We start from the raw sequence: 15,746 nt of genomic DNA on the forward strand, positions 1-15,746 counted from the left end.
CTTTTCTGTTAACGCTCATTCGTTGGCTGAGAGTGTTCTCAGCCAATGAATGAGCAGCAGGATTGGCATCTGGATTCTGCAGCTGTGCAGCAGCCAGAAGTGGTTCCACTGCCATCCAGGTGGGAGCCAGGTAAGAGGTGATTCTATGCAAATAGGCTTGTCATACTAGCGGGAAATATTTACAAAACAGAAGCGGGATTGTGCTCCTCCAGAGAACAGGGTGCTTAACTGAGCCAGAGCCAGCACATCCCTTGCATATATACCAAGAAAGAGGCTTCAGGCACTCACTGTGTTTAACTTAAACCAGTTTATTGGGTCATCATAGGAACAAATGTTTTGACCTCCACTGAGATCTTTGTCAACCTTGTCTGGTTATGGTTACCCATTTAATGATGGATGCAGAGTTGTAGCTTTTACAAATGAGCTATGCTTGCCTGTATAGAACCACTAACCGCATATCTTGAAGGGGAATGCCAGTCCAATAACTATAAGACCATGTAGATAGCCAGATGTTGTTGCTGTAGCGCTCTATGCGTGGTCTTAATGGCAGCACGGTCTTCATGTTCTTAGATGTGTGATCCCATGTAGTCTTGCGGTGGCAATTCGCTGATGTCAGATGCAGGGCACCAGGGGATAAAATCAAGATGATGAGACAAGACCTTGAAATAGGAACTGTATTGCCAGAAGTTGGGCAGTGAGGCTTACAGTATCATTTTTGCGAATCTGCATGGTTAATAAAACATTTTTTACGAAGTGCTGTCATTCAGTGTCTAGGGGTTTTGGACTGAAATAGATTCCATTTTTGAATCTATTTCACTTCCGATATGCGCATGCAAAGTACGCTGTTGCTGGATATGCTCATAAGGAAGCATTGGATTAATGGACTGTGGTATTGATTGCAGTGTATGAACTATATGTCTGCAGTGAGTTTTAATGAGTAGGAATGGATTGGACAAGTCATCAATCTTTATGGTTTCACAGTAGGAGGAGAATAAGGCTGAGATAAAGACACGCTTAATTGGGTTTGGGGGTGGAGCGGGCTAGGTTATTATTTATTTTTTATGTATATATTTTTGATAGACTTGGTAACCTAATCTAACATTTTGAATTTAAATTCTAGTGTTCCTTTAAAGCAAAAAATCTTAACTCTAATCAAAGTATAAAAAAAAAAGTGAAATCCGATTCTAAATAAAGCAAGACTTTGTTACTCTTCCCATATGGCACGATAGTGGGTTTTTTTTTTTTCTTGTTTTGTTTTTCTGCCTCCTCATTTTATGAAACAATCTGATGCTTTGCCAGGAAGATGGGGAAGGCCCAAGGCAGAGCTAAAAATCTGATGTCATGGGAATACCAGCAGGGTTTATATGTATTGATATACATTTGGTAGCCTGCTGCCTCAGTGTTGCCAGACAGCCGACTGTCTTCATTCATAAGCGCGTATTTGTGCTAGAGCAACTGGGCTTTGTGTGCTAAGCATTTTTGCAAGTTCTGTCTGGATGTTTAACACTGTGATTACATTTAAACTAAACGGCCAAAACCTATATTTACTGTCAATATTTTATTTTTTACTAATTTCAACGATGTTCAACATACTGACATCTTTGTCAGTTCTAAACCTCGTGCTTAAAGGGGTGCATGTAAAAATAAATGCAGTTCTGTAATAGAAATTTTCAATATTATTTTCTAACTTTGGTACTGGAAAGCAGCTATAACCGTACATGCATTCTAACTATACTGAAAGTTTGATTAGTGTATATGTGTTTGTCCAGTTGTAAGTTCTGTAATATCATGACTGTAGGTGGAGTCTCCCTAATAAGCTGTACGCTCGTCTGACATCAAAGCAAATCACACAGCAAGGAGCCTATTAAATGTTATGGCCACAAACTGCACACAGCGTAGACTATAGCCTACATCCCCCTCTGTTTTGCAGTTTATTATTTTTAGCATCCGCATAATTCCTGATTTTGTGAACTATACAAGTGCTGGCCTGTGTCTTCTAAATAAGTGGATATTCAGGGCTCTATAAGGTCATGGTTGCTACCAATTTGTATGATAAAGCCTAAGAAACTAAACCCACTGCTGGCTAAATAAATCCACATGTTACGCACATTGGTAGCATGCAGCAGGCGTGTCCCACTAACCTCTGATTGGACAACGCAGTGGTGAGTGACTGAAGCTTTGCATGCACTGGTTGAAGCAATTGGTTTTTGGAGACATCTGGAGACCTCCCCTCGCTACGTATCCCTGATCTGGAAGACCTGGCTAGCCCCCTGCTGAGATGATCTAGCCTGATTGTCCCAGATATTTCTGCTTTGGAAGATCAGACCAGCCCACTGCTATCAGGCTTCTCTTGTATCCTCTGCAGACCATCCGTCACCGGAGGTGGATGCTGGAATTACATTTAATATTTAGGCATGAGGCATCTTAAATATAATTAATCAGAGCATAATGAAATATCAGATCAGATTGGTGCAATACAACCAAAATATATTTAGCAAAATTTAGATCCTTAAAGTGGATCTTTCAACGTCTTGGGTGACATTACTGCTCGGGCCCGATGGCGGCAGAGCAGGCAAAGTAAAATGTACTTGCATGAACCTGTCCCTTTTGGGCATCGCTGTCCTCTGCCGGCCACTCTTCAGCTCATGGCATTTCATCCAATGTCTGTGCTACACTTTTGCAAATGCGCGAGAGTACAGCATTGAGGTCTATGGAGAAGACCACAGCATCCCCCATCAAAGAGCTTAATTTCTTTACAGCTATCACTAGTGATGGCTGGGAGAAATGGCAAGGCTTGACGGGGGAAAATATTTTGACTGGGTTGGAATTTCAGTGAAATTCCAGCACAGTCAATCTCTGTATTCCATAATGAATCTAGATTTATAAATTACACTTTTTTAGAGGTAGGGAGGTTACAAATAGAACATTTGAGGAAAATTGGAGTTTAAAGCGGCTTATGTTTGTAACAAGCCATCATCTGAGATCTGTGAAGATACATCTTGACATTGTGTTTACAAATTGGATTCTAACTTTTAGTTAAGCTTCTGAGATCAACATAAGTTATGCCATCAAAGGACATGTTTAAAGATTATCTGAGTTAGCTGGTCGGTTTCACTTTCATCATTGAACGGGTTATGGTGCAGAGAGTACCCTGCTCCCTTTCCATTTCCAGAGTTGCTTATAACTGCAGTAATTGACAAAAACAAAATGCTTCGGCTAAGCCGTTTCTCTTGATCTGTAAATTTAATTTCTTCTTTTTGCCATCCGAGATCCATCTGACCTATGTGTGTAAGTTGGGGGGGAAATTTCTCCTCCCCTCTTTGGCCGCTCGGAAATTAATGCATAACATTGTAAGCCTTCTTTTCATTGGATTCATCAGTTATTGGCTTAATGCGCACTTCCATTCATCTTATGTGATGATTGGAACTGCGGCTGGGGGGCTGAATTACTTATCCCATAAATCTGTTGTACCTATCCATGTTTAGAAAGGGGGAAAAAGTGAGAAAAATCCTCGGGATATATATAGATTATGGGGGAGGAAGGGTGTGGGGAGGTTTATTGCAGTGCAACTGAATGTCCAGCAGCATCTTCTGTTTTGAATTTTTTAGATTTTTTTACTTTTACTTCTCAGGTTCTACTTTTCATAAGAAATGGGGAAGTAACCAGGAACTCTTGTTCTTAGGAACCATGGGTTTATTTTGCATAAGCAGCTAGACTACTTGCCCTCAAAACAATTGCTGTTAGACGAGTGTTTTTCTAAAAAAATATTTACATTCCAGATTTATTTACCATTTGGGGTTATGTTGTAACCTATTTGTAACACATTTATATTTCATTGCGTTGTCTAGTACAGTGTTTCCCAACCCAGTCCTCAAGGCACACCTACCAGTCCAGGATTTAAGGATTACCCAGTTTTGTCTAAGGTGTTTTTTAGAAAAAAAAAGAAAAAACACCTTAGACAAAACTGGGTAATCCTTAAATCCTGGACTGGTAGGTGTGCCTTGAGGACTGGGTTGGGAAACACTGGTCTAGTATATCTGGTTTATTTTTAGGGCATCAACAAATACATGAAATACAGTGTCCACGTTTCTAGTTATCCAGTACTGACCTACCACATGTGCCTGGCGTGCTAAATAACGTACATTAAACCTCCTTGCCAATTCAGATAAAGACTGACCTGGGGTCAGCAGGAAAGCCTGAATTTGGGGCACCTGTACTACCAGCAGTGTCCTCCACCAGCTCCCTCTTCATTTTCATTTTCAGATACACAAGATCAGTTTTACAAAGAGGTTTACTTGTTCCTTTGCACAGAGATCTGAATGTGGAAAAGCTAAGAATGCATTACTTGAGCAGATTTTACTATTTCTATTGCTTGCAAGTTATTTAGTCCTTTTCCACCTATACAAAAAAGGGAAATTCAAACAATTTTTTTAAATTGGTTTTTGTTCATGGTATTTCTTATTTTTATTTATAAATCAATAACGTATTCCACTGCAGTTGGATTTTTGTGTGGGCGTAGAGGACAGGCAGGGTTTATATTCCAGTTATAGGAGAACGCCTCCATGTCTTGTAGGGAAATACCCTGAACCGTTTTGATATAAGAAAGATGTGTTGGGACATAATTAAAGAGGAACTGTCATTTCTTTAGAATTTATTCCATTGAGTAACACATTGAAAAGTCCCCTATAAATTGTGTATGCTTTCTATATGCTGACTCCCGCGTGTAAAGGACACCGCTTAATGTAGTTGTTCTGGTGAGTATAATGAGCCCCTGCAGGCTTTGTGCAGTAAACACTCTATTTTCAGAGAAGAGGCAGTATTTAAATTGCTGGCTAGGGACACCTCTAGTGGCAGCCAATCAGACAGCAACTAGAGGTGATTCCTGGGTCAGTGCTGCACAATGCGCTGATCTCAAGATTCAATGCATCTCACTACGAGAAGGTGCTGATGGGCGCAGCATGTCGTTTTGACGCGTGTGCGCATTAGCCTCTCAATGCTTTCCTATGGGAAAGCATTGAATTGTCTGAGATCTTCAGAATTGATAATCTCCTCCAAGGAGGTGGTGTGGGACGGGAGGGTGGGATGGAGGTTCCCAGTTGTAGGAGAAGAAGGTGGGGATTTCTATGTTTAAGTGTTACATATCACAAGATACACATGAATCGCATGAACGGGGGGTTAGGTAAAGGCATAAATACGTCTTAAAAATATATCTTGATAGTTGATCGTTCCTCTATAAAGACTTGGCTATATTTGTTTTTCTGGAAAGGAGCAATACGAGTAATGTTTACTTATGTTTGATTTCCCTTTTCTATTTCAGGGGGGCATTTTCAGAGGTGGTTCTTGCGGAGGAGAAAGCTACACAGAAGTTGGTAGCAATAAAGTGCATTCCCAAGAAGGCATTGGAAGGGAAGGAAACCAGCATTGAGAACGAGATTGCTGTATTGAGGAAGTAAGTGCAGCCCCTGCTGCAGTTTTCCACTGTAAACCATGCTCGTTACCATTCTTACATCTTGAGGTCACTCTGGGTCACTTGCCTTCAAAGCCTGTTTGAGTCTGTGCACGTCTCCCAAAGACTATGCATGCCGGCTGCTCATTTCCATCTTGCGCACAAGTGTTCAATGAAATAGAAATAAGTGATCCAGTCGAGCGTTCAATTCCTGACACCGATACCATGTTTACACTGTGCGTGCAAGGTTCTTAAAAATAGTTTTTATATGATATGGGTCATGTTTAAAGAGCAATTCTGGGTCAAATTACTAAAAGTGGAACAATACTTGCGAACATTCCACTGGTTACCATAGTGACTGATCCACATTTAGAACTTTACTTTAGCCTACGTTTTTATACCTAATCCCCCACTGTACCAACATAAATGGAACTGTATAGATCAGTGGCCTGGAACATAAGCTTTGAGGGCTGCAGACACCATGTGATTTCACAGTGATACTCTGAACATATACTAATTCTATTTCAAATTTTAACATGTGCTTTTTAATTGGTTATATTGGATAATTCTAATACACATGTTTTTTGTTTTTAATTTCCTCGGATATCTTCAGTGTCCACCTTACAAGTTTCTTGTAATGATCTAAACTATAACCTTTCTTTTACCACCTTACTTTAAGGGCCATTAAACTAAATTTTAAACTAAATTGTTGGTAGAGTCCAGTGACAAAGCACCAGCACTAATGTTTTAATACCAACTTGATTGAATGCCACGGACAATTTAATAAGTTACGTCTGCATCACTTGCATTAATTTCATGTGCATTTCCCATCATGCTTCTGTGTAGATTTTTAGTGTCATGAATATCTGACATCATCAAACGCGATTCCCCTTATACCCTACTGATGTTCCCATCTCTAACAATGCAATATGCATGGTCTTTTTAACCAATAATTGTTGAGTGGACTGTGCCTAGTTGACCACCTACTTTTTGCTAATTGTCCGACCAACACAGAGTTTAAAGTGCCCAGCGGTCATGTAACAGAAAGAAGTAACCAAACATATATATATATATATATATATATATATATATATATATATATATATATATATATATATATATATATATATATATATATATATATATATATATATATATATAGAAGTAAAGTAGTACATGCTCCCTTGACAAAGGCTATTTGCCGAAACGTTGAGGGTATTATCCTTTTTTCTCTTTAGTGACCTGTAGTATCTTCCTCTTCTCTTAGCAATTCATATCTATATTTTTCCAGTTGACCTATTGATTTAATATGTATCATTTCTTTGTATATTTGTTTATATATTATCATGTTTTCCCTCATTTTGTAATTTTATTTTCCTTTTTTTTTTTTTACTTAAAGCGGCACTGTCATGCCGAATTCCGTTTTTTTTTTAACCCCCCTCCCGCCTCAACTACATCCAATCGACCCCCTAGTCATCCCCAAATGCCCCTATGCCCCCCACATTACCTATTTTTTATTCTTTATTTTCTGCCCGATCTTTATTCAGGGCGCCGCCATCTTTGTGTGGGTAGGTGAAGTCCCTATGGGACACGTCATCTACCCACACTACACAGACTGTGAGATTCCCGCACATGCCCAGTGAAACACCTGGACATGCGAACGGGAATTTCACCTATTCATTCATTCATCAGACAGACTAATGAATGAATAGAAAAAATCAGACGAACAAACTAACACTGTGTATCAGTGTTAGTTTGTTCGTTCAGTTTATTACAAGGAGGGAGCTACCGGCGTGCAGCTCCCTCCTTGTAATATGTAACTATAGAAGCGGCAGGGAGCAGAGCTCCCCACCACTTCATAAGCCCCCCAGGTCCCCCCCTCACTCTATGGGGGTCAATATGACCCCCATAATAGCACAAGGGAGATTAAAATCTCCCCAATGCCCCTACTCGCTATATCGCGAGTAGGGGCATGTCCACTAAACAGTGAGCAGCCTGTGGCTGCTCACTGTAAAAAAAAAAAAAAAAAAAAAAAAGGGTAATAAGGGGGGGACGGGGGGCCTACTGTCCTCCCCCGCCGGCCCCCACCCCTGGACGGCGGGTGGGGGCCATAATGGGAATGAGGGGGGACCTACTGTCCTCCCCTCAGGCCCCCACCCCTGGGCGGCGGGTGGGGGCCATAATAGTAATAAGGGGGGGGGACCTACTGTCCTCCACCCCCCGGCCCCCACCCCTGGGCGGCGGGTGGGGGCCATAATAGTAATAGGGGGGGGGGGGGACCTACTGTCCTCCACCCCCCGGCCCCCACCCCTGGGCGGCGGGTGGGGGCCATAATAGTAATAAGGGGGGGGGACCTACTGTCCTCCACCCCCCGGCCCCCACCCCTGGGCGGCGGGTGGGGGCCATAATAGTAATAAGGGGGGGGGAACCTACTGTCCTCCAGCCCCCGGCCCCCACCCCTGGGCGGCGGGTGGGGGCCCTAATGGAAAAAAGGGGGGGGGGGGACCTACTGTCCTCCCCCCCGGCCCCCACCCCTGGGCGGCGGGTGGGGGCCATAATAGTAATAAGGGGGGGGACCTACTGTCCTCCAGCCCCCGGCCCCCACCCCTGGGCGGCGGGTGGGGGCCCTAATGGAAAAAAGGGGGGGGGGGACCTACTGTCCTCCCCCCGGCCCCCACCCCTGGGCGGCGGGTGGGGGCCATAATAGTAATAAGGGGGGGGGGGGGATCTACTTACCTTCCCCCCCCCCGGCCCCCACCCCTGGGCGGCGGGTGGGGGCCATAACGATAATGGGTGGGGACCTACTGTCCTTCCCCCGCCCCCACCCCTGGGCGGCGGGTGGGGGCACTAAGTAAATTCCCCCCCCCCCCATCAAGGTGACTAGGGGTGCCCAAGCCCCTAGTCACCCACCCCCCACCCAAATAAAAAATGCCCCTACCTACCCCCCTCACCCTAAAAAATAGTGAGGGGGGAATAAAATTGCTAACCTGTAAAGTAAAATTAAACTTACCATTCGACGTCTTCTTTTTTCTAAAATCTTCATTTTTCAGCCCCAAAAAAGGCCAAATAAAAAACCATCATAGCCGTCGAACTAAAAATAAAATAAAAAACCCGAGCGCAAAAAAAAAACCCGACGAAAAAGAAAAAACCCGAGCGCACAAAAAAATAATCCATCTTCACCCATGGAGGGCTCCGCGCAGACTGAGCTCCGCAGGGCGGGGCAAGGCTTATAAAGCCTTGCCCCGCCCTGCAATTAGCCTAAGAACACTCTGATTGGTGGGTTTAAGCCAATCAGAGTGCTCTTTGTCATTTTACAAGCGTGGGAAAGTTCTTTGGAATTTTCCCACGCTTGTAAAATGTCACAGAGCACTGTGATTGGATGGCTTGAAATCCATCCAATCACAGTGCTCTGTGTCATTTTACAAGCGTGGGAAAGTTCTTTGGAATTTTCCCACGCTTGTAAAATGACACAGAGCACTGTGATTGGATGGCTTTAAATCCATCCAATCACAGTGCTCTGTGTCATTTTACAAGCGTGGGAAAGTTCTTTGGAATTTTCCCACGCTTGTAAAATGACACAGAGCACTGTGATTGGATGGATTTCAAGCCATCCAATCACAGTGCTCTGTGTCATTTTACAAGCGTGGGAAAGTTCTTTGGAATTTTCCCACGCTTGTAAAATGACACAGAGCACTGTGATTGGATGGCTTTAAATCCATCCAATCACAGTGCTCTGTGTCATTTTACTAGCGTGGGAAAGTTCTTTGGAATTTTCCCACGCTTGTAAAATGACACAGAGCACTGTGATTGGATGGCTTTAAATCCATCCAATCACAGTGCTCTGTGTCATTTTACAAGCGTGGGAAAGTTCTTTGGAATTTTCCCACGCTTGTAAAATGACACAGAGCACTGTGATTGGATGGCTTTAAATCCATCCAATCACAGTGCTCTGTGTCATTTTACAAGCGTGGGAAAGTTCTTTGGAATTTTCCCACGCTTGTAAAATGACACAGAGCACTGTGATTGGATGGATTTCAAGCCATCCAATCACAGTGCTCTGTGTCATTTTACAAGCGTGGGAAAGTTCCAAAGAACTTTCCCACGCTTGTAAAATGACAAAGAGCACTCTGATTGGCTTAAACCCACCAATCAGAGTGTTCTTAGGCTAATTGCAGGGCGGGGCAAGGCTTTATAAGCCTTGCCCCGCCCTGCGGAGCTCAGTCTGCGCGGAGCCCTCCATGGGTGAAGATGGATTATTTTTTTGTGCGCTCGGGTTTTTTCTTTTCGTCGGGTTTTTTTTTTTGCGCTCGGGTTTTTTATTTTATTTTTAGTTCGACGGCTATGATGGTTTTTTATTTGGCCTTTTTTGGGGCTGAAAAATGAAGATTTTAGAAAAAAGAAGACGTCGAATGGTAAGTTTAATTTTACTTTACAGGTTAGCAATTTTATTCCCCCCTCACTATTTTTTAGGGTGAGGGGGGTAGGTAGGGGCATTTTTTATTTGGGTGGGGGGTGGGTGACTAGGGGCTTGGGCACCCCTAGTCACCTTGATGGGGGGGGGGGGGGGGAAATTTACTTAGTGCCCCCACCCGCCGCCCAGGGGTGGGGGCGGGGGGAGGACAGTAGGTCCCCCCCCCCATTATCGTTATGGCCCCCACCCGCCGCCCAGGGGTGGGGGCCGGGGGGGGGGAGGACAGTAGATCCCCCCCCCCCCCTTATTACTATTATGGCCCCCACCCGCCGCCCAGGGGTGGGGGCCGGGGGGGAGGACAGTAGGTCCCCCCCCCTTTTTTCCATTAGGGCCCCCACCCGCCGCCCAGGGGTGGGGGCCGGGGGCTGGAGGACAGTAGGTCCCCCCCCCTTATTACTATTATGGCCCCCACCCGCCGCCCAGGGGTGGGGGCCGGGGGGGGAGGACAGTAGGTCCCCCCCCCCCTATTACCATTATGGCCCCCACCCGCCGCCCGGGGGTGGGGGCCGGGGGGTGGAGGACAGTAGGTCCCCCCCCCCCTTATTACTATTATGGCCCCCACCCGCCGCCCAGGGGTGGGGGCCGGGGGGGAGGACAGTAGGTCCCCCCCCCCTTTATTACTATTATGGCCCCCACCCGCCGGCCAGGGGTGGGGGCCGGGGGGGAGGACAGTAGGTCCCCCCCCCCCTACTACTATTATGGCCCCCACCCGCCGCCCAGGGGTGGGGGCCGGGGGGGAGGACAGTAGGTCCCCCCCCCCCTTATTACTATTATGGCCCCCACCCGCCGCCCAGGGGTGGGGGCCGGGGGGGAGGACAGTAGGTCCCCCCCCCCCCTTTATTACTATTATGGCCCCCACCCGCCGGCCAGGGGTGGGGGCCGGGGGGGGGGACAGTAGGTCCCCCCCCCTACTACTATTATGGCCCCCACCCGCCGCCCAGGGGTGGGGGCCGGGGGGGAGGACAGTAGGTCCCCCCCCCTCATTATCTTTATGGCCCCCACCCACCGCTCAGGGGTGGGGGCCGGGGGGGGGGACAATAGGTCTCCCTCCCTTATTTTACTTTACGGCCCCCACCCGTCATTTAGGGGTGGGGGGCAATATTTTTTTTATTTTTTTTCTACAGTGAGCAGCCACAGGCTGCTCACTGCTTACTAGACATGCCCCTACTCGCGGTATAGCGAGTAGGGGCATATTATTTACTAATACCAAGTCATTTTTACTTGGTGTTAGTAAATTTGGCTGAAAGACCAATTCAGGTCTTTCAGCCTTTTAGTAGATAGCTCCCTGATACCGTGGGAATTAGGGAGTTATCTACTAAGCGGCTGCAAGATGCAGCCACAGCAATGAATAGGATCGGAGTTTCATTCATTTGAATGAAATTCCGATCCGAACAAAGTACCGAATTGCTTCCTAACACCAATGGAGAAACGGTGCTCATTCTGTTAGGATGCAATTCGGCAGTTTTGCCGGCGTTCTGTCTAAGTGACAGGACTTTCGGCAATACTGACAGGAAGTATTGTGGGAACTGGGAGGAAAGCTAGGGATCATGGGAAAATTGCTCTGACCAGCGGAAATGAAGCACACTTTGCTCCTCCGCTGGTCAGAGCTGGTCAAGCGGAGGAATCCCATAAGACAAAGAGTCCCTACTTTGTCTTATGGTTTTAAAGAAAACTAAAGAAGACAGGAAGAAAAGAATAACAGATCCTGAGAGAGGGGGAGAAGAGGAAGAGATTGAGGAAAGGTAAGTTCGGCATGACAGTGCCGCTTTAAAGCATTAAACTTTTTATTTATTTATTTATTTATTTTTTTATGTGGTGAATTGTCTTAACTATTGTATGCATTGTGAATAACGGTTTATTGCCCATGTAGAGGTTGGGGATATTATTGGTTTGTTTTTTTTGTCTTTGGTGTTTTTATATTTACTGAACATTTGTAATAAAAATGTAGAATTTTTCATTTGGGTACTCCTTTAAATATCTGTATATGTTTGACTCTAAAGGGATAGGGTTATTTAGTGAGCACTTACCGTATATACTCGAGTATAAGCCGAGGCCCCTAATTTTACCCCAAAAAACTGGGAAAACGTATTGACTCGAGTATAAGACTAGGGTGAGAAATGCAGCAGCTACTGGTAAATCTCGAAATAAAATTAGATCCTAAAAAAATTATATTAATTGAATATTTATTTACAGTGTGTGTGTATGAGTGCAGTGTGTATGAATGCAGTGTTTGTGTGTGATGCAGAGCCTTGGTGGGGGTGGGCATTTTAATTTTTTACAGAATACAGAAAGGGAGCTGACAGGAGCTGCAGGAGAGGTAAGTTACAGCTCTCTGCCAGCCCCCAGTCTGTATTCTGGCAATGTAAATTGCCATAATACAGACACTGACTCGAGTATAAGCAGAGTGCTGAAAAACTCTGCTTATACTCGAGTATATACGGTATTTGATATTATATATATATCATTTCATTTGCTTGTTGAGACCTATTTAATTTCAGTGCCGTCCTGCCTAATTGTTGTTCTAATAAAAGTAATAAATTTTAAACCGTTTAGACTGGTTAAAAAGATCAAAACATATTTCGGTAGTGTCCTTTTTAATATATGCTTGTCTCTATCTATCTATCTGCTAACCTTACACTCCTAAACCGCACAGTACCAAGTGATTTATGGTAAACCACGTTTAGTAATTTAGCTATAGATCTTCCTTGTCTAATGCCAGAGTATTGTATTTCTATTATGCTGACTGTAAAAATAGTTCCATTCAATACACTTTTCTGAACTTTTCCTACAATTAGGTTTGCTGTCTATTAGCTGATTTTCCAGCGGCTTCTGTGAATGCTATATACAGTTTGCTTTGTTTTGGGGAGTTTGTAACCATTTTCTCCTGGTGATACTCTTGCTAAAAATATACACGTCAAACGGGCATTCTAAGTGGCCTAATTGGCGTGTATCTGCTGTCAACATTTCGTGAGGTTTATTCCCTAAACTGGGAATTGTGTAGAACTGGGAAAAAAAAGTTTAAATGGCAAACTGTTTCATCATAGCCATTTATGGACCCCTCCCCCCATATTTTGTCTTTCAGTGTGCAAGTCTCCTGTCAGTTCACAAATCCCTATAAATAATTATATATTGTAAAATGTGCACAAAAGTCCTATGAAAGGATCGGACAAGATTTTTCCGGTGTTCCAATAAAGTGCCACATTTTAGACTAAGATTGATTTGTTACATTACTGCAGTACTTTAAAATGGCGTTAACAGACGTAAAATCTCCATTTAATCGGATTCCCCAAGATCAATAAATGCTCAGTTTGGATGTATTGAAATCCAATACATAGTGGTTTCTTTATAACAAGGGAGCAGCATCTGAAAGATGAGCTGTACATGAGATGATGGGTTGTTGCTTGTTTCACTGTGTAAAAGCCACATGGCTCTGTGAGATACTGATTTGATACACACACACATACTGCTGTCCTGTAGTCTGTTTCTTTGGGCACCAAAAAGCTCTCTGTTCCTTATCGCTGTGGTGAGATAGCCGCTCCAGACCCAAGCTATTGGCAGTTTGCAAGTTACCATGGCAATCTATTAACCAGTGTCTCCAGGCATCACAGACCTGTACTGACACTGCTGGCCTTATGGCTCCACACGATATTAAACCGACACCGAGTAATTGCGTGCTGTGGTATCAAACATTTATTTTTCTAAAGAACCTTTTCTTTCTTTTTCTTATTATTAAACGAGAAATGCATATTCTTATAGGGTTACAAATATCTGATGGTTTTAATTTGATGATCTTTACATTGTTTAGTTGTTTGTGTTTTTTTTAAATGTAATTCAGCTTTCTTGATTTTTATTTTTTTATATATGTAAGGTATACTAGGATGATAGAGGGATGTTATCAGCAGCAATCCTTTTGATGTTGTTTATAGTAATACAACTCCTGTTTTTTCTGTACCAAATAAGCATCAAGTTCTAGAGCCACATTCGCAATGTCTAGGGGGAAGCCTTTAGGCTACGGAACGGTCCTTCTTATGACTGCTTTGAAAGAGACCAATGACATCCACTTGTAAACTCAAATTGTGGTGCCACCCTGTATGCACTATGTGCCAGAGAGGAATCAGGGGATCGAATCCTATGCTTTTTTTTTTTTTCTGTTCGCATACTCCTTCAACAAAGATCACATCCCTTTGCTTGTGGAGCATATTGCCTCAATCGAACTCCAGCTAATGCACTATTGGCATCTCTTACTTGTTATGTATAACTCCATGTTTAGATTTGCTTCTAGCACTCTGCACAGCGGTCAACGAGATCTACTTTTAATTGTCCTTTTTTTTAACCTAGGCATCCCAATCCCTGGCCCACTGAATATTGCTGAACTACAATGCCCATGAGTCTCTCGCCATCTGTTGCATTCAAAGAATTCTGCAAGTTCTAGGCCATTATCATCTGAGGGGCCAGAGTTTGTGATTTCATTTTTAATTCTTAGGAATATCAACAAATATAATTTTGCGAATGAAAAGCAACTTTTTTTTTTTTTTAAATACTATACTTTGCGTGGCTTATTATTTGTACAGGCTGCTCCCTTGCAGGTCCTGTGCAAACTATATACAAGTGAAGATTCACTGTGTTCAAAACACATACCCTAGCCACTGGTGCCGGTAAAACCTGAATTTTCAAATCCAGCAGACTAATAATAGAAGTGACATCTGCACAACATTTTTTTTTTTTTTTTTTTAAATCTCCATCCCACATGTACAGCTTCCTGGACCTGTTATCTGCCTCGGGATCTCTACTGCATTTCACTTGTCTAAACCCGAGGATGATTAAGAAATCCCTTATTTACCAAAGCAGAGTAATGACACAAATGAGTCTTTGATTCCCTCTAATGCAGGGATTTATAAGGATTTTGCTTTCTCTCCCTCTTAGCTGGTGGTCCATATCCACCTGCCTCTTCTCCCATAGTGCATTTCTTTTCCTGTATTTAAAACAGTCTCTTGTCATCTGTAATGAGAGTCACATGTTGGATATATGTTGTGAGCATTCTTCTTTTGTTTATTTGTTTTTTTTTTCTTCATTTTCCTGTGCATAGTTTAAACAAACTATAAAAATGTCAAATCTTTGAAAGCCATTTATAATTTCTCTTTTTGTGATCTGCATCTTAGTATTCTCCAAACAAAGCCGGCTTTTCCTTTTTTTTTTTGTCTGTATAGTGGTATCCTCGAAGTGTTTTTTCCATGAGTTTTCCAATATCAAAGAGTAAAATCTTTCTATCCACCAGACTAAGATTTATATTCGGTACATTTAGTTCAAACTGCATCATGTGGTTGTGATGAAGATTCATTTAATTGTTTAACTGTTCGTCTGATAACAAAAATTCTCTTTTATATGGAACACTGTGGACTTATAGAAAGTAAAGGCATCAGCTCTGCTAAGATGCTGGATTCTTGGTTGATATGGGCAAGTTCTGGAGCATAACCAAGATTTTTATTTTGTAACCAGGGGTGATGTTCCCAATGTTGTGACCGTTCCTGTGACCTCTCTGCCCCTGGCAGATGCTGTAGGCTCAGCATCTTGCACTAGGATACATCTTAAATTAGGATACATATATAGTATTATTTTTATTTTTTATCTTGTCCTCCAAAAAGGAAGATGAGCGTATTCTTTCATTAGCAAAGGGGTCAGCAATGAATCCTTAGTTTTCCATTCCACTGAAATGTTTAGGCAGGCTTTTGTTTTTCAACTACGATGACTTTTGTTTCTGGATATAGAGAACACTCGTTACTTACAGAATACAGGTCTCTAGTCAAACATAATTATCTTTCTTAATTCTAG

General features: G+C 43.2%; 1 protein-coding gene across 1 annotated transcript in view; it reads left to right on the forward strand.

The window, feature by feature from the left end:
• CAMK1 (calcium/calmodulin dependent protein kinase I) overlaps positions 1-15,746 on the forward strand; it is a 130,181-nt gene that overhangs the window by 81,066 nt on the left and 33,369 nt on the right. The window contains exon 3 of the mRNA XM_063426734.1: positions 5,318-5,449. Coding sequence (XP_063282804.1) covers positions 5,318-5,449 — 132 coding nt within the window. The remainder of the gene's footprint in view (positions 1-5,317; positions 5,450-15,746) is intronic.

This window comes from Pelobates fuscus, chromosome 7 (assembly GCF_036172605.1).
Source record: "Pelobates fuscus isolate aPelFus1 chromosome 7, aPelFus1.pri, whole genome shotgun sequence".
NCBI lineage: Eukaryota > Metazoa > Chordata > Amphibia > Anura > Pelobatidae > Pelobates > Pelobates fuscus.